The sequence below is a fragment of the Pseudonaja textilis genome, chromosome 6 (assembly GCF_049901715.1).
Source record: "Pseudonaja textilis isolate UNSWEBS1 chromosome 6, rPseTex1.2, whole genome shotgun sequence".
Lineage (NCBI taxonomy): Eukaryota > Metazoa > Chordata > Lepidosauria > Squamata > Elapidae > Pseudonaja > Pseudonaja textilis.
The window spans coordinates 44,492,217-44,519,332 of NC_141995.1; the positions used below are offsets into that span (position 1 = coordinate 44,492,217).

A 27,116-nucleotide genomic window follows, 5' to 3' on the forward strand; every position below is an offset into this window, starting at 1 on the left:
TGGGTTGATTTGGGGGGCATTGGGATGTCTAAATTTTTTGTTTGGAACAGTATAGTAAATGTGAGGTTTTGATAATCTCTCAGTGCTTATTTACTGATTTTTAATTATAACTGTTGTTTTTGTAAACCTAATTAACTGTTGAAGGAACTAAAAGGTAGCTTAAAAATAAACTGTACATCTTTGTATAAGAGTATTGTGACAGAAAGGAATATAAGATCTAGCCAACTGTATCTGTACATTTTATTATTTCATTCAGGTGCTGCCCGTCTTGTTGTTTGAGGAGGACCAACAGCGAAGTTCCCTCTTTCACACACCGACCCATTTTGGTTGCTTTTTCATTCTGCTTGCTTTGTTCTTCTGGATGTCAACTGTGAAATGCTTTGAAAATAAAAAAGCTTCTGTCTTTTGTCCAAGTGCTTCTTTTCCAAGTACAAAATCGTGCTGCACTGTACTTCAATGAATCTATAGGAAGGAATAAGCTTAGTAATTGATTTTTGGATAATCTGTTTTGACCCTCTTCCCATTTTTGGCACGCTCTAGTTTTAAAGTTACCATAGTACACTGGATTACTAAATCCTGTGGAATCAACTGAGTTTTAAAAATATGTTTTTGACTTTCAATTTTAGAGAACAATGTGAAAGACTAAATTTACTAAATATTATACAGTGCAAAAATATCTGAAAAAAACATCACTGTGGAAAATGCTGGGTTCAATTGCATAACAGGCTAGAACATTATTCCTTAAAATACTTGCTTAATTATTGTAGCACATCAAAGAAAAAAATACAGTCTCAAAGGACTTTTAGACCTTCAAGTCAAGTTTGACTCCTTTTGACAACATGGACATATACGTTTTTCCTTCTCTTAGCACTTATATGAAAATAAATGTTTTTCCTTCCCAGTATACAGCTCTGGAATATTTTGGCTGTCTTCCATCTTAATACCAAACAGATCCAAACTATGTTACTTTTTTTTAAAGATCAACCAATGTCAGTTTGGTGCTATAGCAAACAACAAACAAAAATATGGGCACATAAGGATGTCAGCTTTATTAAGCATCATCCTGCTCTATCCATTATTACTACCTATTGTTTCTTATGACATGCAGATTACTCCAGAACAGTGGTTCCCAAAATGGGCAGTACCGCCCCCTGCGGGGCAGTGGGATGCCTTAGTGGGGCGCTAAGAGGCAAGGGGGCCGGCAAGGGGGTACTAAGAGGCGGCAGGGGGGCGTTTGAGGCGTCGGTCCTGCAGGGTCAACCCATTGACTGTTGCACCGCTCCGGAGCCGGCGCCTCGAAGGCGGCAGCTCCGATGCACCGCTCCGGTGCAACCGTCAATGGCATCCGTGGATCACCTAGGGTAAGGATCAGCAATGTGCCGCACATGGGCCTTTGGACCTTCTCCTGCGGCTCCCCTGTCAGATGATCCCACCACTGGCTGGCTCTGCCCCTTGCCCTCCCCTCCCCCTCACTCTTTGCCTGCCCTAAGAGAAGGGCAATGGAGGCAGATGGAGTCTCATTCTGTATTCTAGGGTAGGAGCGAAGCGCCCCTCTACTTGTTTGTTTTTCCGGCTCTTGTTGGTGCTGTATTCACCTCAGCCGCTGGGAGAGATTTGTGACTTTTCTCCAGCCCGGGACACTGGCCGGGTCAGCTTGGAGCTGATGTTCCACATTGTAATGGGCTCCAGGAGGAGGAGGAGAGGATGGAGTAAAGTGCACTAAATTTGAGTGTGCTGCACAGATGCTGCAAGACCCAGCTGTGGTGGGGCCTGGAGGGTGCACACAAGAGGAGAAGGAGGGGGAGAGGAAGGAAGCCTCCGTCGCGGCTTTCGCTCATTCTTCCGCCAACCTGGATTTCCAAAAACTCGCCAAGAAGAAAAGAAGCTTCTCACACTCTCAGAAAGCCCTGACTGCTCTACTTGGGGCCCTTTGCTATCCTTTTTTCTTCCTTCCTTTTGGAAATCCAGGCTAGCTGAGGAACAAGCAGAAGCCGTGTTGGAGGCTTCCCTCCTCCCCCTCTTCCTCCCCTCATTCTTCAGCCAGCCCAGATTTCCAAAAAGAAGAAAGAAAAGGGGACAACGAAGAGCCCCAAGGAGAGCATGCAGGGCTTTCCAAGAGTGAGAAGAGATACAGACAGGGAGCCAGAGAGAGCGAGAGATACAAAGGGAGGGAGAGAGATTCGGCTCAATTCAGCTCTGTCTGCTCCCCTCTCTCTGTGTTTGCCCAGTCTTGCAAGGATTCAGCAGCAATCTAAGGCAGCAACCTCGTAGCACTGTGAGGTAACAGCCTGACTGTCACTCCTTTTGGAATGCAAGGTTTATTTTTGTATCTTTCCAGAGACAGCAAGAATGTGGCCAAATTTCCTTACAGTTATTCCCTGGGTGTGAGAGTTGGGAAGGGAGGGAGTGGGGGAGAAGGAGGGAGGAAGAGAGGCATAGAGAGAGAGAGTTAGAGGAAAGAAAGAGAAGGAGAGGGAGAGGCAGAGAGAAAGAAAGAGATAAGGAGGAAAGGAGAGGGAGAAAGAGGGAGATAGAGATGGGAGAGGGAGCAGAGAGAGAGAGAGAGAGCAACCTGTTCCACATAGAAAACACAAAATCACAAAACCTGGGGGGTCATGTGACTCAGTGGGAGTGACATTGAGTTGCCATGCCCACCCATCTCTTGGGGCTCCCGGTGTTTTCTGTGGGAAACAGGTCCAAATGGCTTTTGGAGTGTTTAAGGTTGCAGACCCCTGACCTGGGGGAGGCAGAGGAAGGGGGGCTTTGACCACCTGCCCAATATCCAGGATCCCGCTCAGCCAAGCCCACCTCTCTTTGTAGTTGCCATGCCTGATAGCAAGTTCACAGGGTGCCCCTCCTGCCAGGTATCAGCCTCCCAAGCTGCCCACCCTCCTGGTGCACTCATGTCATAGAGGGCGGTGCTGTTCCTTCCTTCCTGGAGCAGGGCAGGGTTGAGGAAGCCCAGGGCAGGCAGCTTTGCTCTACTTTCACAACGTGCCATGACTGCGTTCAATGCGCCGGCTCTGCAGGCTCACCCCATTGAGCCGCTTGCATTGCTCCGGTGCAACAGTCAATGGGGTGAGCCTGCGGTGCCGGCGCCTCGAACGCCCCCCTGCTGCCTCTTAGTGCCCCCAAGGGGGCCGGCAGAGGGGCGCTAAAAGGTGACGGGGGGCGTTCGAGGCGCTGGCACTGCAGGCTCACCCCACTGACTGTTGCAGTGCTTCGGAGCAGGCGCCTCGAATGGAGTGGCGGCGGCTTTGCTTTACTTTCCCAAAGTGCCGCTGCTGTCACATGCTGTCTGTCTCTCTACCTGCCTTCCTAGTACCTGCCTGCTTGTCTTTCTACCTACCTACCAATATCTATCTATCTATCTACCAATATCTATCTACCTATCTACCAATCCATCCATCCATCCAAAAGGACTGTCTGTCTTCCTGCCTGCTTGCCTGCCTACTTAATTACCCACCTACCTCGCTAGCTACCAATATATCTATCTACCTACCTTATCCATCCACCTATCTACCTGTCTCTTTCTGTCTCTCTATCTATCCATCCATCCATCCATGTTCGAAGCACTGGCCCAGCAGGCACATCGGGAAAATAGAGCAAAGCCAGTTTGGGGTAGAGAGAGGGGGGGGGGGAGAGACAGGGAGAGAGAGAGAGAGACAGACTTGATGCATCAGATTGAAATGAGGCCTAGTTTAGACTGAGGCCCTTTTCCACATTGAAACATCTTTGGCTTCTATTAAAGGTCTTGTGGACGAAACATAGTCAAGACTATCGGGAAGCTCTCACATTTTGTTGAGGCTTTAAACAGGATCCATTGGACCAGATCTCCATCCTAAAAAATTACTTTTCCCCAATGTATTACAGTGCCAATTCTGAAGAAGGTAAAACCAAAATGTACTGGTAAATTAAAAGGAGAACACACACACACACACACAGGCACTCTCCCTTCTAACCCTGCTGGAGCAGGTGATTGGACTAGAATAGATATCTCATTATCTTTCTCCTCCCTCCTTCTTTATTTCTTTTTCTTTCTATCCCTTCCTTCCATCCCCCTTTCTTTGTCCCCTTTTCTTTCTTTCCCTTTTCTCTTTCTTTTCTTCCTTCTCTCTTTCTCTCTCTTTTCTCTCTCTCTCTTTCCCTCTCTCAGGCTCACCCCATTGATTTGGTGCACTGCTTCACTTGGATTTGCTTGGGCAGGTCCCTCCAGTGCAGCGGGCTCAATGGGGTGGACCTGCGGGGCTGGCACCTAGAACGCGGCAGTGGTGGCACATCTGAAAAGTAGAGCAAAGCTAGAGGTCGGTAATTTTTGCTGCAAAGAATCACAAAAGCTTCTGGGTTGTGCACAAGAAGGGACACACATGTGAAAAAACAGAATTTGCAATCTTATTATTTACAATTAATGCCTTGATAAAAGGGTACTGTTGTTCCTGAAAGAAATGCATTTTTAAAAAATTATAGGATATACTAGTGATATTCAAGTTTTAGAATTTATTTTGTAATATTAAGTACTTTTTCCATATGATATTAATGTGGTCAACATGACATAGGGAATACATTATGAGATACTGTATATAAAGCAATTTATTTTAGTACCTTAATCTTCTAAATTAATTGAATTATATTTCATGTTCTGGATATATTATTTCTGCAGCTGTCCAAAGTAGATAGATTATTAATTCCAACAGGTTTTAGCAGAATTCTATTAACAAAAGTTTCCATATTATATTAGGAAGCTATATTTGCATATAAATGAAATATCTAAGTCCATAATTATTAAATATAGAATTACTAAGTAATTATTAAAGGAAAATCTTTCTATGGTAGAAACAGATACAAAATAAAAATGAAAGTGTTATATTGTTTTACATTAAACTTATATATTCCAGCTTTAGAGACAATGGCTTTCTAAGCCTTGGAATGGGAAACAAACATAAATGCTTTTATAAGTGGCTTTGAAAGTTCAATCCATTACTATGAAACATGACTTTCTGTATTGGAAATAGACATGAGGTTTAATGTTGATTTACCTTGGACTTTAATAACAATGAAAGTAACATTATGCCACAAACTCTAAAAACAAAAAATGACTGAGTAAAACCAACTCACAAGAAATAGAAAGATTAAAAACAGTCTTTATAAATAATTGATTTTTTTGAAGATGAATTAATATTCAAAACCAGATCTAGTGTTTTATATAAGTTTTATAAAAATTCTTGTTAACTATTTGCCCATATAATTATTCTAAATGAGAATGCTAATAAACATGTAATGTGAAAAAATAAAAAAATGCTGTCACTATGCTTCAAAATATTGTATCTGATTCTATTAAAACATCATGAAAGAAATTTAATTTGATCATTTTCCTCTGAAGGAAAATTAATAACTATTTTTATATTTTATTCTGCTTCATTCTGTTTACACATTCTCAGTTTCCAGCTGGGTCGTTATATCTTCAGAAACAGAAAAATATTCTGATAGCGTGCTTTAATCACTAGCAGTGGACACTTGATTTATGTCTTCAACATCAGGATCTGAATTTGCTGTGCAATTTGTTTCATTAAGTATTGAAGGAGATCTATATTCTTGGACAGCTAATGGATGACTTTCTAAAACATTAATTTCATTATGATCAGTGGAAACTGAAGTACTGCTTGCATATGAATCACAGACTAAATTTTGCTGAGAAACAAGAATACTATCATTTTGAGAGTTTAGACATGTTCCCATGCAAAATAACGAATGACATACTGCTTTTTGGTTTTGATACAGAGGTCCATTTTGGGAGGGTGAAACAGGTTTTTTTTCAAATGCAGTTGTAGCTTTGGAGTTAACTTCTGATTTATTATAAGCATATTGAGTTTTATTGAAAGGCACTGTTGGAGAAATCAAAGCCTCATAATTATTTCTGGAAGCTTCTTTGACACATGGAGTATTCCCTGTCCAAGTACAATTATTTGAAAAGAAACTTCTAGATATTGGTGACTGCTTTGAAATGTTCTGTTTAGATATCTCAAAACAATTACTTTCAGAAGATAAATCTGAGGAAAAATGTTTTCCAGGAACAACATTTGGATTAAAATTAATGGCTGTGCTAGTAGTAGCGGCAATTTTTGTAGGGAAGGATGAAGAGATTTGCTCATTTATATTTCTCAGGTTGCAAACTTTGCTTTTAGGATTTTCCAGAAAAGAATTGGACAACACTAACTTTTGTTTTGGGAAAGATGAAGTAGATGACTCTTTCAAATTGGCACCAAAATTTGAAAAATGCTCCATAACTTCTGTTGAGACTGGCTTTAAAGTCTTTTTTGGTTGTATGACTGTCTGAGATACATTTGGGCATGCAGTAAACGAGAACAGGGTTTTAGAAGGATAGGTTTCTACAGGAGTTGGCAAATATTTTTCTGTCTGACATCTATTGGTATTTTCCAACAGGTTAGTTTTCTTGGTGTCATTTTGAGTGTCTTTTGGATCTAACACATTCAAACTACTATTTGAGCCACAAAAATTGAAGTTTGAGATTTGTGTTTTGAATGCAAATCCAAAGGAATTAGATAAACTACATTTATTGGCAATTTGTCGTTGTAGTATTTGCGTATTTTGTTTCTTCGGATTATGTGCTTCAACACCTAGGCAAAACAAGCCATTTCCTGAAATTACCTTTTTTGAAAACCCAAATTTTGGCAATGTATTTCTTTCATGTAAATTCTCTGCATGTAATTCATCTGAATGTACTTCACGTTTCATGTAATGTATAAAACGCAGCTCCTAAAATAGAAGAGGATACCATACTTATTGCAAATTTCCCAAAATGATTATAATTATTTTCTACCAGCATTTCAGATTTATCTAAAATGTAGCAGTGACCTGACTCAATCAACTTTGGGTGATCTTAAAAAAGCTGAACAATGCTGAACATTGTTAATAAACCAGGAAATCCCAAATCTCTACTGTAGGTTATACCCCAAGTTGAAAAAAATATTCTGGAAGATAACAATGCCAAACCAATTTTGTGTTATTGCCCCCCAAAACTACACGGAGTACCCACCTAGTCAACAGGAGTCAAAATTGACTTGAAGGATTCTTTATATTACTAAGTTACACATTACAGTACTTAAATTTAGTTAGACATTACTAAATAAATACTCAGAAATAGCACAATGTGCAAAGAATAAGGTTGTATTATTATAATAGGGTGAACCATAATTTTTCTTTTTTCAAAATGTGATCCAAGTAATATGGGCAGCATACATACTTCATATAAAAGACGATAGAAATAGGGAGGCTGTAATACACTGGGTGGATTTGAATAACTTCACTCTTTTACATGACAACAAATTACTAGCTTCATTTAACAGTGGCGCAGAAGATATAACCCAGATTTGATATTTGTGAGTGATAGTATAATGCAGCAATGTGTTAAAGTAGTTTGCCCACCTATTCCAAATACTCAGCACCAGCCGATTATGTGTCAGGTTACCGCTGCAGTTCGACCTCACAGAATCCCCTTTAGAAGTAAGTATAACTTTAACTTTAAAAAAGCTGACTGACCTAAATTTCAGAGACTGTTGGACAGTGCTTTTACTCAATTAATACCTAAAGCAAGCTAAACTAAACAGCCGTGGTGGCACAATGGTTAGAATGCAGTATTGAAGGCTAATTCTGCTGACAACCAACTGCCAGCATTTCAGCAGTTCAAGTCTCACCAGCTCAAGACTGAGGCAGCCTTCCATCCTTCCAAGGTCAGTAAAATGAGGACCCAGATTGTTTGAGGCAATATGCTGACTCTGTAAACCACTTACAGAGGGCTGTAAAGCACTGTGAAGCGGTATATAAATCTAAGTGCTATTGCTATTAAACTAATTTGTGGAGGCCATTAAAAATGTTCCCTGATATCAGTCCTACAGGGTTGTAAAACCAATGATATCGAAGCCTTACAGTGGAAACAAAGAACAAACCACAGAAGTATCTTGCTCTTTTTGAAGTTGATGCAGAGGGCACAGTGAATGCAGGCCAACAGTTAATTACTTCTACAGCTGAAGCTGGATTAAAACAATAGAGGAACTGGACATACACATAAATAGCCAGAAAGTTTGGAGATTGTTTGAGCCACCTGAATAATGATGCAACTTGCTCTACAAATTATGCCAACATGACTGCAGACCTAACAGCCAGTCAGCTTCTTAAGATGATAACCCAGATCAAAGGCAACCAAAACAGAAGATTAAGATCCATAGAAATGAAGAAGATGAAATGACTAACTCATCGCCCCCCTTTATTATAGAAGAACTGAGAGGCTCTAAGGAAGAGTAGGCCACTGAAAGCTGCTGGTTTGTATGACATCCTTGTTGAACAGATAAAGCAATTGAGGCTGAAAGCAATGTCTGCTAGAAATGTTTAATTGAGTGCTTCAAACAATATAAGTTTCCTAGTGTCTGGAAAAAGGTTACAGTTGTAGCAGTTTTACAATTAGGTAAAAATGCCAATAACCTTAACTACAGTCCCATTTATCTCTCTCTCTTTTTTTTTAGGCTAAAAACTATGAACATTTTATTTCTTTCCCTCAAATCCATCCACATCCATCAAGGGGGAGTCTGCAAATGAATCCTTCATTTTATAGTGATTTTTCTTATAATATTTCAGTAATTGAAATTGGGTTGGAAATCAGAGGTTATACTCAACTACCATTCTGGAAAGATGGTTTACTAAAAAGTTGATTAAGAAAATGTAAGTCTCAGCAAACCATTGTTCAGGATGGATAAAAATACTGATTTATCACATGTTTGGTTTAACAGACAATATATGAGAAGCACGTTGAATATTTTAAAACTATGCATCGTTAAGTATTTTTGTCAGCCCTGGGAGCCTGACATTCTTATCTTGCCAGCAATAAGAAAGTCAAGGATAAATATTTTAATATGTTTTTTCAATAAAATTAACATAACCTGAGTGTCATACCTACAAAATCTTTGAAAGAATTATACAAAAATCACCTCACTGTAGCTGTAGAATACTTTCTCATACCACAGAAGGGTGGATTTTGCCTGAAAAAAGCTGCATCATACAGATCCTGAATTTAACCCAATATATCACAGATGGATTCCAAAAGGGCAATGTAACAGGAACTTCATTCATAGATCTCACAGCCACATATGATACTTAGGATCTTAGGAGACGGAAGCAGAAAGGCATGACTAAAGATTTTAAATACCAATATCATCAGGAATCTGCTTGATAACTGTATACTTTTTGTGGAGTTCCAGGGGGAAAGGCTTCCAAAGAAACAGCTTACCATAGGGTAGTGTATTGGTTCCAATTATTTTTAATATTTATACAAATGATCAGCTGCTCCCTCAAGGTACTAACAATTATATGCTAATGATCAGGCAATGGCTGTACTGTTTAACTGAAGGCCCGGTAAAACTGGATCAATACCATTGTGGTAACCAGTTAAGACCAAATCCAGCAAAACCTCAGGTATGTGCCTTCCATCTTGGAAATAAGTAGGCTGCTAGAAAGCTGCTTACTATATGGAGTGGAAAGTTACTGGAAAATTGCTACAGCGCTATATATTTAGGAGTCACTCAAGATAGGGCCCTAACATATAAGCAGCACTGTACCAATACTAAACTGAAGGTCAGTGGATGAAACAACATCCTCAGGATTAATGAGCTCTACCTACCGAGGCTCCTTAAGACAATACCTCTAGTTCTTTGTTACTTGGTATAAATCAGCACACACTTGGAAAGTAGATGTTGCTCTCAATAAAGCAAGCAGAATTATTACTGGATGCCTTAAAACTACCCTCTAAAATACCCAATGTTGGAAATGTAAAAAAGTTGACAGTACATTTTATCACATGTGGTGGTTATGCCCCAAGACCAGGACTTACTGGATCCAAATCAAAAATTGGTTACAAGAGATCACTGGGTATCAGATTGAGCTCAGACCGGAAACCTTCCTCTTAGGAATCATCAAAGATAGATAACCGAAAGAAGTAAAATACTTATTATTACACATTATAACAGCCGCCAGAATAGCCTTTGCGCAAGTATGGAAAACCCCAAATACTCCTAACGAAGAACTAATAATACATAAAGTAACGGAAAGTGCTGAGATTAACATGCTAACAATGAAACTGAAAGAAAAAGAGGACTCTGAATTCTTTTCAATTTGGAACAATTGGTATAAATGGTTAACAAACAGAACTAAGGTGAGACAAAAAGCCTAACTGAAATAATCCTTAAGAAAGTAAAACAAAATTTTGTAAACTAAAGATATAAGAATAATCATAGTTAAAGCTATTATTTAATATTAGACAAATGTAATATAATTATGATATTTAAACCAAAAACCTGTATAGATGTCAAGAACGCTGTTGATACCATGATGTTTTACAGTGTAACAAAAGAAACTCAATAAAAATATACCAAAAATTAAAAAATTAAAAAGGGAAGGAAAGTAAAAAGGGCAATAAATAGGTATATTTAGTTCCTCCTGCCCTGCAACAGCACAACTTGGTGGCCTTTGTCAAGCACAAAAAGTCTTCTACATGGGGGTCTCAGAAGATTGTCATGAAAGGGCCAAATAAAAGGCTCCAGAGCTCTGTAGGAGCTTATCCTTTGCAGCCTTTAATTTAACATCTGGCTCCAGGAAAGGTTGGCTCGCAAGACTCCAGATGTGGCCAAAAACATCTTTTTGCTCCCCTTGCAGGTCAGCAATCCAATCCTTCAAGGAAAGGTTCCTATTTTGAAGCCACAACTGGCAATTCTGATATAGTTTAAGGAAGCAACTCACCCTACAAAATCAACAGCAGTTAAGGGATAATTGTAAATAGTAGTAAGAGTCTCGGTGGTGCAGTGTTTAGAATGCAGGACTGCAGGCTACTTCTGCTGACTGCTGGCTGACTGCAATTTGGCAGTTCGAATCTCTCCAGGCTCAGCCTTCCGTCCTTCCAAGGTGGGTCAAATGTGGACCCAATTTGTTGGGGGCATTACGCTGACTCTGTAAACCGCTTAGAGAGGACTGTAAATCCACTGTGATGCAGTATATAAGTCAAAGTGCTATTACTATTGCTGTAATAAGTGAAATTAAAATCCTTTCCTACATGTAACCCCCCCCACCCCCACCCTCTAGATAAGATCTAGCTAGCTGTGGTGACATGCAGGGAATAAAACTTATGTATACATGCCCTTTTTGTCCTGATCAGTGTACACTTGAGGACCTCATGGCAGCACAACTGAACACAAATAATATTGCTAGTTTCTGGGGAAGATTTGTTTAATCTGTACATATTTTAATCTTTTATTTTATATTTTAAATGTTATGTTGTATAATATGCCTTATTTTAATTGTGATGCTTCTGACACAAATAAACAAATGTGCTTCAAGATGAAAAGAGAAAGGATATGAATATTTTATTGAATGTCTCTATTTGTGAGGTCACTGAAATTGGGTTAAAAAGGATAATATCCAGCCAGATATCAGGAGCCCTTCAAGTATCCATGCCACCCAGCTTACATTTGAATTACAAAGGCATTAAGACTAAACATGTAATCTTACCTCATGACTCATGTTTTGAAATTTAGCAGTTGCTGACACTGACATATACTGAGTTGGAATATTCTTACCACTTTCCAAAACATCTTTTCCTGGTACTGGCTAAAAAAAGATATTTAAATTAAAAACTGTTTTGATAGACCAACTGAAATATCTATTACCATCTATTACATGCAGTAACTTACGTGGAACTTATCTTGTTCAATTTTATCTTCCCATTTGTCTTCAGGACTTGCAGATGTAGAAGGTTCACTATTTCCTGAAGGAATATCAGCTTTTAAGATGAAAGGTAAAAAAGAAAGTTGGTCTTATATACTGATGACTATATTAAATACACAGAAATAGTTTTAGCCATAATTCCCATGTTTACAATTGGTGGAGCAAATGAAACAGGAAAAACAGGAAAAAGTTCCCTATTTATGTAAAGAAAAGCTTTAAAAATAAGTATGAATCATTTCAATAGCTGTATAATCCTACCTTTTGGCATATCCAAACTAACTTCAGTGAGAGTCAAGGCTGAAATATCCTTTATTATAGATGTGATATCTAGCTGTATTTGTTTGCATTCTGGCTGATCTTCATGACCAGATGCCATCTGAATCAGCTCAAGTTGAGTCTTCATTCTGTACAAGAACAAAAATACAATTATATGCGATTTCCTCTTGTTTTTTAAAAAAATTGAGAAGTATATAAAAAACATCTATAAACGTAGAATACTATACAAATAAAATATTTAAATAATGAAACTTATTTGTGCCAAACACAACTAATCTAAGTGAAATAAAATAACTGTAAGTGAAAGTTGATTTTTATGGAATTATCAGAAAAAAATACTTGTAGGTTGGCCAACCTCCCCAAAACTTGGTCAGAAGCAAATATTACTTTAATACTAAAAAAAGATTCAGACAGATAAAAAGCTATAGACCGATATCATTATTAAATATAGACAACAAAATACAGTGGAACCTCGGGTCACGAACGCTTCTGTTCGCAACAAAATCGGGTGACGACCAACATTTTGAGAAAATTGTTGCTTCTGGTCGCGAACAGATCATTGGATGCCGATCAAATACAGCTGCAGCGATTTCTCCTTCCGCGCATGTGCAGAATTGTAGGCACATGCACAGTCAGTCCCACTTCTGTTCGCAAGCAAATCGGGTTGCGACCAAAGTCCTGGAACTGATTATGGTTGTGACCCAAGGTTACATTGTATATGTCTCAATAAGAGCAGAGAGATTAAAAGGCTTCTGAATGAATTTATCTATCCAGATCAGAATGGCTTTCTACCTAAAAGACAAATTAAAAATATGAGAATTATTTTGAATACATTAGAATGTTATGAAGTACACTTTGAAAAATAGTTGGTGCTGATCTTCTCAGATGCACAAAAAGCCTTTGATAATTTGAATTGGCAATTCATGATACCTCAACTAAAATGTATGGACTTTGGCGAAAAAATTATAAACATGATTAAGGCAATATATTCTAACTGCAAGTGACAGTAAATGGAGATATGACAGAGGATGTTAACATTAGCAAAGGCACAAGACAAGGATGCCCTCTGTTCCCCTTATTATTTATAGTGACTTTGGAAGTTTTGACCAGAAAGATCAGACAAGTTTCAGAAATAAAAGAAAAAAAAGAAAACTACACATTGCAGAAGAACAGGTAAAACAAACAATGATAGTATGGTCTAAAAATTTTGGGTACGCCATAGAATTAAGGAATTATAAATTGACGATGTCACCAGTTTATAAAGAAAATTTGTACAAAATGTTTTATGGCATTTGCCACCAGCAATGGCATTTGCCACCAGAGATGTTTCAAAATGTATCCCCCAAATGTTGGAAATGTAAACAGATAGAGGGTTCTTATTATCGTATGTGGTGGACTTGCCCAAGGGCAAAAAAAAAATATTGGGCAAAAATAAAACAGTGGCTAGAAGGAATGACAAAACAACAAATGTTTTGTTGGGTATTTTACCAGAAAAATATAACAAAACAAAACACACATTTAATTTTATATGTGATAACAGCAGCGAGAATTGGGTATGCACAAAATTGGAAAAATGAAAATATACCTACAGAGGAAAATGTAATAAAGAAAATATTAGATTGTGCTGAAATGGATAGATTAACTTGGAGATTAAGGATAAGGAGGACACAAAATATCTTTTAACTTGAGAACTATTTTATCAATGATTAGAAAATAGAAGCAGAAGTTACAAAATTAAAAACTATGAGGATATGTAAATAAAAATGATGTAAACATATAATTAAATAATGAATGTTGAAAAAATAGGATAAGGAAATATGATTATTAGATTTGGAGGATAATGGTGATAAATGTGATATTCACAAGGTCTGATATTAATTATATGATAAAATCAAACAGAATGTTTAATTAAATAATGGAAACTGTTTAATAAGGACAAGTAAAGATTATGGTGAATAGATTGAGTGAATAATGGTTATAATTATAATTAATTGCATAAGGTTTGTTATTTGTATTTAAAAGAAATTGTATCCAGACAGTACATTGCCATTGTAGATATGGAAATTTTATATATAATAGAAATTGCACAATAAAAATAATAATACAAAAAGAAAAAACACTGGTAGAAAACTAATTTTAAAAATCCTGGAATTTACAAATAGCTCAAGGATTAGGAAAAACAAAACCCATAAAACTAAAAAATGAGAAATTATTAAAAGAAGGTAAGCAGTAAAGTTGGTTGTGATCAACAAAAACAATCATAAAATGACTTATTTTTTACATTGTGAACACGGATTTGTCTACCTGATTAATGACTATATTTATTAATTATGTAGCTAATATTAACATTTCACATAAGAAAGTAGATTTCTTGACAAGAACATAAATCATACTCAGAATTTGACCAGTTAGAGAATCTTGTTATTTGACTTTTTTCAGAATAAAAATCTTATTCAATATATCTTAATATTTGTCTATGAAGATATACTTAAGATTACACTTTTACTTGCCTCAAAACATTAAGTTCAGGGGTGGGATTCAAATTTCTTAACAACCGGTTCTGTGGATGTGGCCTAATTTATGGGTGTGGCTTGGTGGTCATGTGACTGGGGTGGGCATGGCCAGATGGCCATGTGACTGGCAAACCAAATGTAAGTGGTCCTCGCTTAATGACCAGGTCCTCGCTTAATCGCCAGTTGCTTAGCCAGTTTTTTTGCCAGTTTCCAAGGCCTGGGGAGGGCAGGGCAAGGCCTGGGCAGCTACAACGAGCTACGAGGAGGGCAAGGTGAGGCGCAGGCAGCTACAAGGAGCTACGGGGAGGGCTGGGCAATAAATAAATAAATAATAAATTTTCTATTTAGTGCTTCAGTTGAAAAAAAGCAAAAGCATTTAAGTCTAATCTCACAAGAGAAAAACAATTTTTTGTATTGGTTAACTATTATATTAATCATCAATTTCACTGTGTTTTTAACAACTGAATAGACAAATGTGACACATAATTATAAGGTGACCAACTTTTTTACAATGAAAAGGAGGACACAAATTGAAGAAAAAAACTAAACTACTTGTGCACGATGCACTTTTGCATGTGGTGCACTCTTGCACACGGCACACTCTCTCAAAACAATTCTGTGTGGCACGCATGAGTCTCATAATTGCGTCTCGCTGCACTGTACCGAGCCTTGATGAGTTGTCATGTCAAATACAAATACGTCACATCACACACAACGGATCAGATCGGCACCGATCAAATATGGAGATTTACAGATTAGTCTTCAAATATCAAAAAGGAGGACATGTATGAGGACACTTTTTGAGAGAGGACAGAACTTACAAAAGAAGGGCTGTCCTCCCTAAAGGAAGACAGTTGGTCACCTTAATAATTAAAACACATTCATGAATTCAAATATGAGAAATGATCAGTTCAATATCTGGCTGTACACTGCAAGTGAACTTGTAATAACACTTTGTTTCAGCAAAACATATGCTTGACACCTTTAACTATCAGCTCCCAGAGAAGAGCATTTACACTCCACAGTAATGAGACAATGCCATCTGCTGTTTTGGAAAGAATAAAATAATTGTGGCTATTATGTAAATGCACCATATTATACATTGCATATGTGGGGATGAAAGACAGACAGAATAACAGAGTTGGAAGAGACCTTGTAGGTCATCTAGTCCGGTGTCGCCAACCTTTTGGACCTCAGGGACCACCAAACTCATAATTTTAGATCCCAGGGACCACTAACTGGTTCTATGGGTGTGGCCTAATTTGTGGGTGTGGCTTGGTGGTCATGTGACTGGCTGGGCATGGCTTGTATGTAAATATTATAAATATTGATATAAGTATTGATTTTTTTTTATAAAAAAGAGCAACTTTTACCCCAAATCAGGCAAAGCAGGCAGGCAGATTGAGTTGCTCACAGAATCACAGATTCACTTAGAGATCTGTGTTCCTGCCATTGGCTAGCTGAGTCTGCACTGCTTCAGTCCTGAGCAAGGTTCCTCTCTGCTTAAAAGCAGAGCCGAACATCTAAAGAGTAGCTTTAGGAATGCTCGGAATGTTGCACTTAGCAAAGAGTTCCAGGAATAGGATATTGACCTCTGTAACAACTCAGCCTGTAAAAGAAAAGCATACTTTTGTTTCTCCAATTCTTATATGACCATTTTAATCTAGTAGTTTGAATAAAACACCACCATAAAATAATATAAGAGGAATTAGAATCCTGTGGCATTCATATGTTGCTAAACTGTAATTCCCAGGATACCAGGACACCAGACTACTGGTGAGGGACATTAGGAGTAACATGTAGAGTTATCACAGGTTGATTATCACTACTCTAAAAGATCAAACATGTTATTTATTATAATATACAATATGAATTCTTCATCACTCCTAGATTTTTTTCTGTAGTCATATAAGCCAGTACTTATATTTTTAAGAGTATGCTAAAATCACTATAGTGTTTTTCAAGTCAGGGTACCTTGTAATATCATTCTTATAGGCTAACATTACCTTCAGAAATAAACTCTTACATATTAAATGGAGTTCTTTCTAAATTTACATTTAATTTATCCTATCCTTACTCCAAAAATAATATATATTTATCTATGTCAGAGCTGGCAAAGCTATGGAACATGTCATAAATATTCTCATAAAATGGCAGGGATAAACATAAGCCACTAGGGGATGAGGCAAGTGATGAAACAAGAATTAAAACATCATGACACAAACCCTGTGACCTATGCAACTGCACAATATGTTCTGACACTACAATTTGTACTACAATGGCTAGGTGGGTGAGAGTCACAAAATATCTACAGAATCCAAACTGCTAGCATTGTACCAAATTGTCCGATTTGCCTATCATTAACTTTCTTCCATCCCCTTTTTGTTTCATTAGACAAAACAGAAACATTTCTAAAGAAAGTTCTGAATTGCAGCTATACATTTTATTTTGTTTTTCCTACAAACACTTATGTGACTGAAATAGTATCCAAAGGTTTTCCTTATGGATGATGCTACGGGCTGATGACTTGCACCACAACATTTTAACTTTTTAAATTAAAAACAATCAGGGCAGAAGTATTTACGGGTGGGATTCTCTTTCCCTCTTTCTTCCCCCTCTCTCTTTCTCTTTCTCACCTCTCTTCTCTCTCTGCCCCCCTTTCTCTCTCTCTCTTTCTCTCACCTCCATCCCTCTCTTCCTCTCTTTTTCTTTCTGTCCCTTCCTTCCATCCCCTCTTTCTTCCTTTCACTTCCTTTCTCTCCCTTTTTCTTTCTTTCTTGCTCTTTCTTTCTCTCCCTTCCTCTCCCTTCCTCTTTCTTGCCTTTCCTTCCTTCCTTTCCTTCCTTCATCTCTCTCTCTCTCTCTTTCTCTCTCTCTCTCTCTCTCACACACACACACACGAGCGACAGGAGAAGAAGAAAGTGAACAACCCTGGGAGTTCTCCCCCCCTTTCAGATAACCTCCGCTACTTGCTTCTCCTGGGTGGCGGAGTCGGCGGTGGCACTCCAAAAAGGAGGGGGGAACCCCCAGGGCTGCTCCCTTCATCTGGAGGCGGCGCTGGGTGGATTTGGCAGTTACTGAAATTAAGCAGCCCCAATGAGTTCCTGGCGGCTATGGGGGAGCACGTCCGCCACCCCTCTCAGCCCCAGCACAGCAAAGACAGCAAACAGCTGTGGCATGCTCCAGTTGCCACCATCGCCGCATCACCCTGAGGCCTGGCAAAGGCTCCGGGTCAGCAATGGGAGGCCCCGGATCGTTGAGGGTAGGTGACGGGAGGCCCCAGGTCAGCACGGGGAGGCCCTGGATTGGCGAGGCATGGCAAGCCCCGGATCAGCAACGGGAGGCCCCGTGTCGGCAAGTGGAGGCACAGCAAGGCCCGGGGACAATGGGGGGGAGATCGGGGGAGGGCTTGGCCTTCCAAGTGGTGGGAGGGAAGGGGCAAAACAAAAGGCAAGTGGTGGTGGTGGGAAAGATGACCGGGTCTTGCACTCACCCAATCAGATCAGGCAGGACTGCAGCAAAAGGCAGGCAGCAATGGCTGGCTTGGCACGCAGGCTGCAGGGATGTCACGCATACACACAATGTTGCACATGCACGATAGGGACTGACTGGGCAGGTAGCAGAGAAGTGGGTGGAGAAGGGCAGGGCCAACCAGAGGCCCAATTTACCGGTTCTTCAAACTACCGGGAACCATAACAACCAGTTCTATAGAAACGGTTCGAACCGGTAGAATCCCAGCCCTGAGTAAGTTCTAATATTGAACTCATCATTGTTCTATCTGAAGTTGATAAGCATAATGCTCCAAACCAAGCCATCAGAAGAAGAGGCCACATTGCTGTGAGCAGAACAGGTCTCTTTACTGGAGTCTCAGCTTGGTATGTGGTGAACAATGCAAGTAAAAGTGTTTCTAGCCAGCATTACTGGCTTCTACTAGCCAGCTGGCTATACGGGCTCAGCATGTTCCACCCTCCTGTTCCTGGTTGCTCCCGGCTGGCTCCAGCAAGTACTTTTTTGACCTGGCTCCAGCAAGCACCCTTCAAGCCCAGTTGGTCACTGGCTGGTTCCAACAAGTATTTTTCAGGCCTGGATTGCTTCTGAACCGACTACAGCTGGCTTGCCTTCCTGGCTCCTCTCCCAGCATGAGTCCCATCACCTGACACCATCTGTGGTCCCATGCATCCCCCTCCCCTTGCTGTGTGTGGCAACTCTGAAACAGTGCATTGTGGCCACTTTAAATGGCGCACTGTCTCACATGTTGATATATATTTTTCCCCAAGATGTTTGACTTAATATAGTCAGAAATTTTTACACAAATCAGCTCATAAAAATCTGATACGGAAAATCAAATAGTAAAATATCTGGTGTTTTTTTTAAACCACAAAATCATTTTCTTCTATTGAATATAATTACATACAGTTAGCTTTATGCATAAAGTACCTTTCACATATAAAATATTTCCAAGATTTTACAATTACCTAATGTTCATAATGCTAAATCAATTTTAACTTCTTACCTTTGGTTCAAATTGCACGCAACCTGTGAATTAAGTAAAATTAAAATTAAGTTCTTTCAATTATATATGACAACCCACCATATTATCACAATATTTTTCAGAAATTAGATAATTAACCAATAATCTATATTGATTATTTTAACACGTAAAAGCAAGAAAAAAATTGAACATCTGATATACTGTTTGAAATGAAGGCATTAAGATCATTTTGGGCATCTATTCAATGAAATCCTCAAATATTTTGTTTCTAGCTCTACCATCCAAAAGTCTGTATTCGGTCATGTAAGTTTGCATGCCTGAGTATTCAATGTCCAATCACTCCTCCAACTAATAGAAACTATGTTGTACATTTTATGCAGGGCTAAAAAATTAGGACCTTTTAAATCATGGAAAAGTATTTCCATTCTGCGTCATTTTATGTTGCTTTTCAGTTTATCTCATTTCTTTCCATTAAGATTTATTTGGAATTAACATTTTGATATTTAGTCTTGCTTTGTTTATTACGTATATTTTATTGTTTGAGAAGTCTAATATTTTATGCATTGTTTTCTACACCAATTTTATTAAAATCAGTCCATTTCAGAGGTAATTAACCTTTACTGTCAGAGTACATATGTACAATGAGATTGGTTGAGCCTCCCTTCGTGTACCTCCCTCCAACACCACTCACAGTGAGGACAGAAGTCCCCAACCCAGTCCCAATCTTATTACACAATGTGACCTTGTTGCACAACGTGCCGCCCCCCACAAGTCTTATCATACTACGTTAATATCATACTACGTCAATAATTAAAGTTATTTTCTGTCTGACAGCCCACAGGTAGGAACTGTTTTTCAGTCTGTTGGTACAGCTGGTGATGCTTCTATATCTACCTAATGGTAGGAAAGTGAAGAAGTGCTGACCGGGGTGTGAGTCGTCCCTGAGAATTTTCCTCACTCTTCTAAGGCAGCAGGCCCTAGCGATGTCATCTAGTGGTATCAGGGAACAGCCCATGATGTTTTATGCTGTGCTCACCACTCTCTATAATGTCAGTGGCTGTAATCAGCAGCTGTCAAGCCAGCATACCACACCGTAATGCAATATGAGAGGACGTTTTCTATTGTGGACCGGTAAAAGACCCTAAGGAAATGGAGTCTCTGTTGGGCCTTTCTGGCCACCTGGGCTGTGTTGATTTTCCAGGTAAGGTGGTATTCAGCAGGTTCTGACCAGTTCTGAAGAACTGGTTGCAGAAATTTTGAGTAGCTCAGAGAACCGGCAATTACCGTCTCTGACTGGCCCCGCCCCCATCTATTCTCTGCCTCCCAAGTCCCAGCTGATAGGCTGGGTCTTCTTTTGTTGCCCTGCAAAGGAGAACGGAGCTGGAAAGCAGGTTAGTGGGGTGGGAAGGGAATGGGATTTTGCAGTAACTTTCCCTCAGGAATGGGGAGGAAATGGACATTTTACAGTATCTTTCCTCTGGAGTGGGTTGGGAATGGAGATTTTACAGCATCCTTCCCCTGCCACGCCCACCAAGCCATATCCAAGTTACGGCATGCCCACCAAACTACACCCACAGAATCGGTAGTAAAAAAATTTGAATCCCACTACTGGTTTGTTTGGATATCTTGAAAGGAAATGTTTCAAGATGAATAATCAATATCAGTACATCTTGCACTAGAAATCATGTACATCCATCTGAATGCCCCCATTTCTCTCAGACTGCTTATTTAGCTGTGCACATCTGAATCCACTATCTAAACACTGAGTTGGTGTCTTGAAAACTTATTAGGGCTCAACCGTTTAGATAATCTACTAAAATTGTCTGAGCATGCATGCAGACAATAAAAGATACTTTTACTGGGACTGCCCCAATGTACACCCAAGTAGAAAATATAAAATACTGTAGCTATTGTTTAGCACACATCCAAAATTATATTTAAAATATATTAATTACTGTTTTAAACAATATGGACAACAATTCACTTTATAGCAAAGCCAAAACTAAATGTGTTTACCTCTAAGAAATGCTGTGGATCACATTCATCTAAAAGATTTTCACAGTCAATTAGAATATTTTCAATTGTTTTTTGATGAGCTTCTTTCATATTCTTCCATATAAGATGCTCTTTCTCCTTTCTTTTCTTCTGGCTTTCAAGGTTTTTAAGCAATTCCTTCTTTCTGGCTTCCAAAGCATTACAGAGTTTTTCAAATTCAGTTTTAATCAATTCCTCTTCATTCTGCATTAGGGCCTATAGTAGCAGTGACAAAGAAAAACTTTTGAGCACTGAAATGCTCCTATCCATGCAGAAGTCAAAATACTAGAAAGCAGTTCAAAGCACTAAAATTTTGTGTGTGTGTTTACATGCGCACTTGTGCGCACATGATGTTTTTAAGTCAGTGCTGACTTCTGGCAACTGACTTTTTTAAAAAAGCCAAAAATATTAAGTCTGCATGTCTGAAGTAGGCAATCTCTTTTGACTTTGGGATTGCAATATATTTTTGAAACCAATCTAGAAGAGGGTCACAAGAGACAAACTAATCTACTATCACTGTAGTGAGGTAACATACATTTGCAGATATTTAAGATGTTTTAATTTGTACATTATCCCCTACTCTACCCTCACTATTCATAAGGGTTATGCCATATTTTTAAAGGATAAATCATGTGCTTTAATTCTATGCAAGGCTCTCAGCACTCACCTCTACCTAATATATACAAAATCTGCCAAAAGTTGGAACATTTCAGATACTTCAGAGGTTTTTGAAACTGAAAGCAGCCCCCAGATTTCCTACTTTATTCTGTCACTAGGTTGCCACTATTACCAAAATTAAATGCTTAGAGTTACTATGTTTTTGCATCCATTTCAGTTTCTTCAAACATTACTCTGCCCAACTTTCAAAATTACCAATAAATAGGATAACTGATAGGGGTTTTTCCAGTTATTTCAATTCACATATAGGAAAAGTTAGTTTGGGTTACTTTTCCTGGAATTTTAATCCCAACCAAAGTGTTTGCATACCTGAAAAAAAAAAAGAACTCCAAGAATATAATAATTACGACCATTTATTTAATGTTATGTTTCAGTATTAGATTATTATTGGCTATAGTAGAAAAAAACTAATATGGGAAACAAATTTTCTTTCATTTTACAGAAAACCTCTCAATCCATGCCATATTTTTTAAATATATATATTTTTAACATGTATTCAGAAAATCTGACTGTTTTCAATTCCAACAGAAACAAAGGACCAAAAAGTTTATCAGTATCAATGTATATAATACACAGATCAAAATGAAGATGGAAATGAAGAAAAGAGATGAATCAATAACGTACTTCAAGTTATTCAAGTTACTTTAATATTTTAAATATTTTTGCAGCTAGTTGTTTTTGGATACGTTACTGCTTTCTCTGTAAATAAAATTAAGAACGAGGATAGTATCAGTTTTTCTTGAAGCTTCATCAAAGACTTCAGAACAATAGAAATAAAACCACCACTTTGGCAAAAGTGAACAGATGACAAATATGACATAGTATTCCTTTTCTTTCTGCATTAAAAATAAGAAAATGGGTATATAATAATAGCCTTCTCTATTTTTCCATTGTCTTAACATTAATTGGTAAAATAATGCTTCTCTTGAGCTACAAGTGAACATTTTTAAATGCCATCAGAGCTCTAGAGAAACTGGATAGGATTAGAGCTTTTTCAAGAATGAGAAAGGAACAATTAAGATTTTGCCATGATAAATTAATGTTTGCATTCAATACCCCATCTATCAGGCTCCTATCTATCTTACCTGCAAGTTCCAACAGTATGTTCTTCTATGCACGATGACCCATGTTCAGTCTGTGTCTAAATCTACTATTACTTTTTACAAAACATCCAAAAATGCTGCTACAGGCCCAAGTAATCTTTGCTTTGACTACACAGCTTTCTTTTATCTAGTCCTCCTTTGCTTTGATCCTGTCTACCAGCTTCACCACTAAAAGAATTCTTTCTGTTCTGGATATGCTGTTCCTCTTTAATTTCATGAAATGGCTTCTAATGCAATTGTAATCTCATATACATTTCTTATCTTTACTCTCAAAACTCACCAGTCAGCCCCTTTTATCTTTCCATTTGTAGTGGAATGTATCATTTCCCCCTTATCATTCACTGAAGCTTCATGCTGAGTTATCTAATGGCCACCACATCTTTTCCTTTGTTCTCAAACAATATTCAGCTACAATTAAATAATGCATCTATCTGTATTTATGCCTGATCTAATCCTTTTTAAATGGATATGGAATATACAAATGGGTTTTTAGGTTGCAAATACTTTGGATAAGAAAATCTAATTTATTTTTTGTAAAATATAATATACAGGTAGTCCTCAACCCTAACTCTAACCATAATTGAGCCTAGAATTCATGTTACTAACTGAAACATTTGTTAAGCGAGTTTTGCCCCATTTTATGACTTTTCTTGTCGCAATTGTTAAGTGAATCACTGCAGTTGGCAAATTAGTAACATGGTTGTTAACTGAATCTGGCTTCACCACTGACTTTGTCAGGTCACAAAAGTGATCACATGATCCCTGGACACAACCATCATAAATATGAGTCAGTTACCAAGCATCTGAATTTTGATCACATGACCATGAGGATGCTGTGATCGTTATGTGAAAAATGGTCATGTCACTTTTTTCAGTGATATTGTAACTTTGAAAGGTCATCAAATGAATTGTTGTAAACTGAGGACTATCTGTATATCATTATACCAATGGTAAGATATGCTTAGGAAAGAATTGAGGAAAGTTAGCATTTTCACTGTATATATGTACAAACAATCTATTTGGTGAAATATTTTTTCTTAACTTATTTAGTTTACCTTTTCATCCTTTGGAGATACTGATATTTCATTCATCATTTTCAGTTGTAATTCTCTTATTTTCTTCAGGTTACTAAAGAAGGCTAGCTGTAGAAAAGGTAGTTTAAAAAGTTAAACCAATTTGAGATGCACAATACTTTGTTTAAACATCACTTCTAATTACTTCAAACATTTTTGTGCTTTTACTAAAAATATCCGCAAAAATGTTTTTCAGTTTTAATGTTAGTATTATGTTGTTTAGCTAATATAGATTCAGCCTGGTTTAGATTTCCAAAAATATATTCAGAAATAGGAGTCTATCCTAATTTTACTGTTATTTCTTAGAATTTGGCTTACAAGTTACATTTTTAATTAAGGTCCTCAATCAGACTTAAAGTCCAGAGACCAACAGGTTTGGTAAAAGTAAATAAGAACTAATAAGTTAAAGGAAAAGGGGAAAGTGCAAATTAATGAACTCGCTATTTATATTAACCCCAATTTTCTTTTGATTATTTATTTAGTGCCTTTCAGTTAGTAAGTTAATGAAGCTTTCTTGGAAATATTTTCAAATGTGGTTTGCCACTGCTCGATTGCTAGGGCTAACAGAAAGTAATTTGCTCAAGATTATGCGGCTAGCTTCAAGCCTAAGGCAGGGCTAGAACTCATGGTCTCCCATGCATGGTCTCTGGTGCCTTCACCAAACCAGTGTTTTTCTTACACTATGCATTTTTTGTGCTGCAAATCATATTTAGTATAGTAATAAATAGAAAGATGGGCTAAATAACAAATAACAAAAACAATGGACAAGATGGCAATCAAACAAAATCCTTTAGTATTTACATTAGTAAATTATATACGTGGAGAATTTTGTTTAAATTTTCACTTCCCAGTTTGATAGTTTGCTCCTTAGTTTTTGCTTTTCCATTCCACATCAGTAATTCATCAGCAGTGAGAAACTTCAAACAGTTCTAGGAGCAACTAAACAATTTATCTGAAAGGTAATATTCTTATATGGACCTATCGCTCCCTCATTGTTATCTATCTATCCATCCATCCATCCTTAAGATCTGCTGGTCCATATCTTTTAGGTATTCCTATCTTCGTATAAAATTTAACTATTATGATTGAATACGCTGGATTATCTCAAATTAAGTTACTGCTATACTTGCACAAGCATTTTATTGTATATATTTTATATATGTCATGTATATAAATTATGTACACATTTATATTCTAAATTAAATTGTGAACAGATTACAACCACAATTGGGACCGAAATTTCTGCTGCTAAGGCAGTTAAATGAATTGTGCCTCATTTTATGATCTTTTTGCCATTGTTGTTAAGCAAATCATTGCAGTAGTGAATCTGGCTTCCTCTCCCGATTTTTTGGAAGTCAGCAGAAAGGGTTGATCACACCACCACAGGATACTGCAAACCATCATAAATACATGCTTGTTGCCAGTGTCCTAATTTGATCATGTGGTTAAGCGGAAGGATCGACTGATAAGTCATTTATTTCAGTGCCATTGTAACCTTGAACAGTTGCTAAACAAATGGTTCTAAGTCGAGGAAACCTGCAGTCCTAACAAACTTGCTACAAAACCCTAAATTCTTATTCTAGAACATTTTCTTATGGTATTGGATTTGTTTTTGTAAAAGTTTCATCGTCTACTTCTCAACAGATTTTATTGATTCATGTGTGGAGTGTGTCCTAGGATCACAGAGCACTCTATTCTCTTTTATCAGTCTTCCCTGTATATCTGATGCTCTTCAAATGGGCTGGGTCTTAAGAGAGGCCTTCTGGAAAGTATTCTACACTCCTACCACTGCGTGTATGTTGGTCTCTCTTGGGAGGCCGGCGCCCCTTTTTCCAGGATCGCTCCCTTCCCTTCCCTCTATAGATAAGCGCGTACTTTTTCCTCTTGGTACACCGTGTCGATGAGGTTGACTGAATGGAAGACGCCACGGTGGTCTTCTGACACGCACTGCCCGCAGCCTCCAGAGCGACACATCCGGCAGTAGAGCTGCAGAGGTCGCCCCGGGTGTTTCTTGCAGATCCCGCCCAGGGCAGCCAGTTGAGGGACCACAACCGACGAGTCCACCTCCGCTATCGCTTCCAGGCTAGGCTTCATCGCCGGGTTGGCAGCCCTGAACAGTTTCACCACCTCGGCTAGCGTAGTGTTGACAGGTAACGCAGAGGCCCCGCGGTCGGAAGGAAGCGAGCAGAGCTTGCGGCACAGCGGGCATGACAGAATAATCGAGCCTCCGTCCCGGGACGGGCGGCCCGGGGTCTCTTGCAGCGAGTCGCGGCTTCGAGGAGAGGGCCCCGATGCGGAGGAAGAGGAGGGCAACGCGACGCTCGCAGCTTGACTGAGACACTCGACGACGCAATGGCGGCAGAAGTTGTGAGAGCAGGCCGGCAGCGTGACTGGGTCCTCGAAGAGCGACAGGCACACCGCACACGTCAGGCTGGCCTCCATCTGCACACGCGTTGCAGGATCCCACCAAATGAGGGTCGAGGTGGATGTTTGGTGTTTATCTAAACAGTCTTTCCGAGAAAGGAGGACTTTCCCCCTTACTCTCTATTCCCGCTTCCGCCAATTAACAAACGCTCCGCTTTCCTCTTATCTGTCATTACTGAGAACTACCATTCTCAGACCACGTCCCGCCTCCTTACCCCGGTAAAGAGCCAATTAAGAAGAAAATGAAACCGTTAGCGGTTCAAAGTCCTTTCTCCCCGCCTCTTCATATCATTCCAACGGACCATTAATTCAGATTGGCAGTCTTCCCCACCAATGAATTTGCAGGATATCCTGTTTTTCCCGAACGGAAGGCAGAAATGAATCAGAAATAAATAGTTCGTCCTGGAGAACAAATGGGTAGTTTGAAGCGGTCTCTGTTTTTCGTACCGCCTATGAAAACGGGTCGATTATATTTTGAGGCTCAAAAAACTGCGTTCCTCATGAAGTAAAATAGATGGAATGCTGTACAATCCTGTCCGTGTCCTTTCAGAAATAAGCCCTATGAAATTGGCTGATAAATATAGGATTGCTGTTTCAAAGTATTTTATGTGGGGCTTGGTGATATGCTACCACTTGAATACGAAATAAGTTTAATTTTAATTTACTGGAAATAAAAGTCACCTTTTAAAAAACGTCAATATATGCCTCTCAACCTAAATTGAAATATTACAGATATATA

The 27,116-nt window shown here is 38.6% G+C and overlaps 1 protein-coding gene across 11 annotated transcripts; it reads right to left on the reverse strand.

The window, feature by feature from the left end:
* Positions 1 to 226: 226 nt before the first annotated feature.
* On the reverse strand, positions 227 to 27,116 carry LOC113435730 (tripartite motif-containing protein 59-like). Of its 11 annotated transcripts, none has more exons than XM_087936446.1 (9): positions 25,829 to 27,116; positions 23,936 to 24,022; positions 21,082 to 21,315; positions 19,087 to 19,109; positions 12,043 to 12,188; positions 11,751 to 11,824; positions 11,569 to 11,667; positions 6,667 to 6,774; positions 227 to 462 (listed from the first exon to the last, which is right to left on the reverse strand). In XM_087936446.1, exons 1-9 carry the CDS (start codon positions 26,393 to 26,395, stop codon positions 454 to 456), a joined length of 1,347 nt encoding a protein of 448 aa, XP_087792572.1. In that variant the 5' UTR covers positions 26,396 to 27,116; the 3' UTR covers positions 227 to 453. The 11 variants fall into 11 exon arrangements, with proteins under 11 accessions (XP_087792572.1, XP_026555509.1, XP_087792574.1 ...); XM_026699724.2 differs by having other exon boundaries at positions 11,751 to 11,839; XM_087936448.1 differs by lacking the exon at positions 11,569 to 11,667.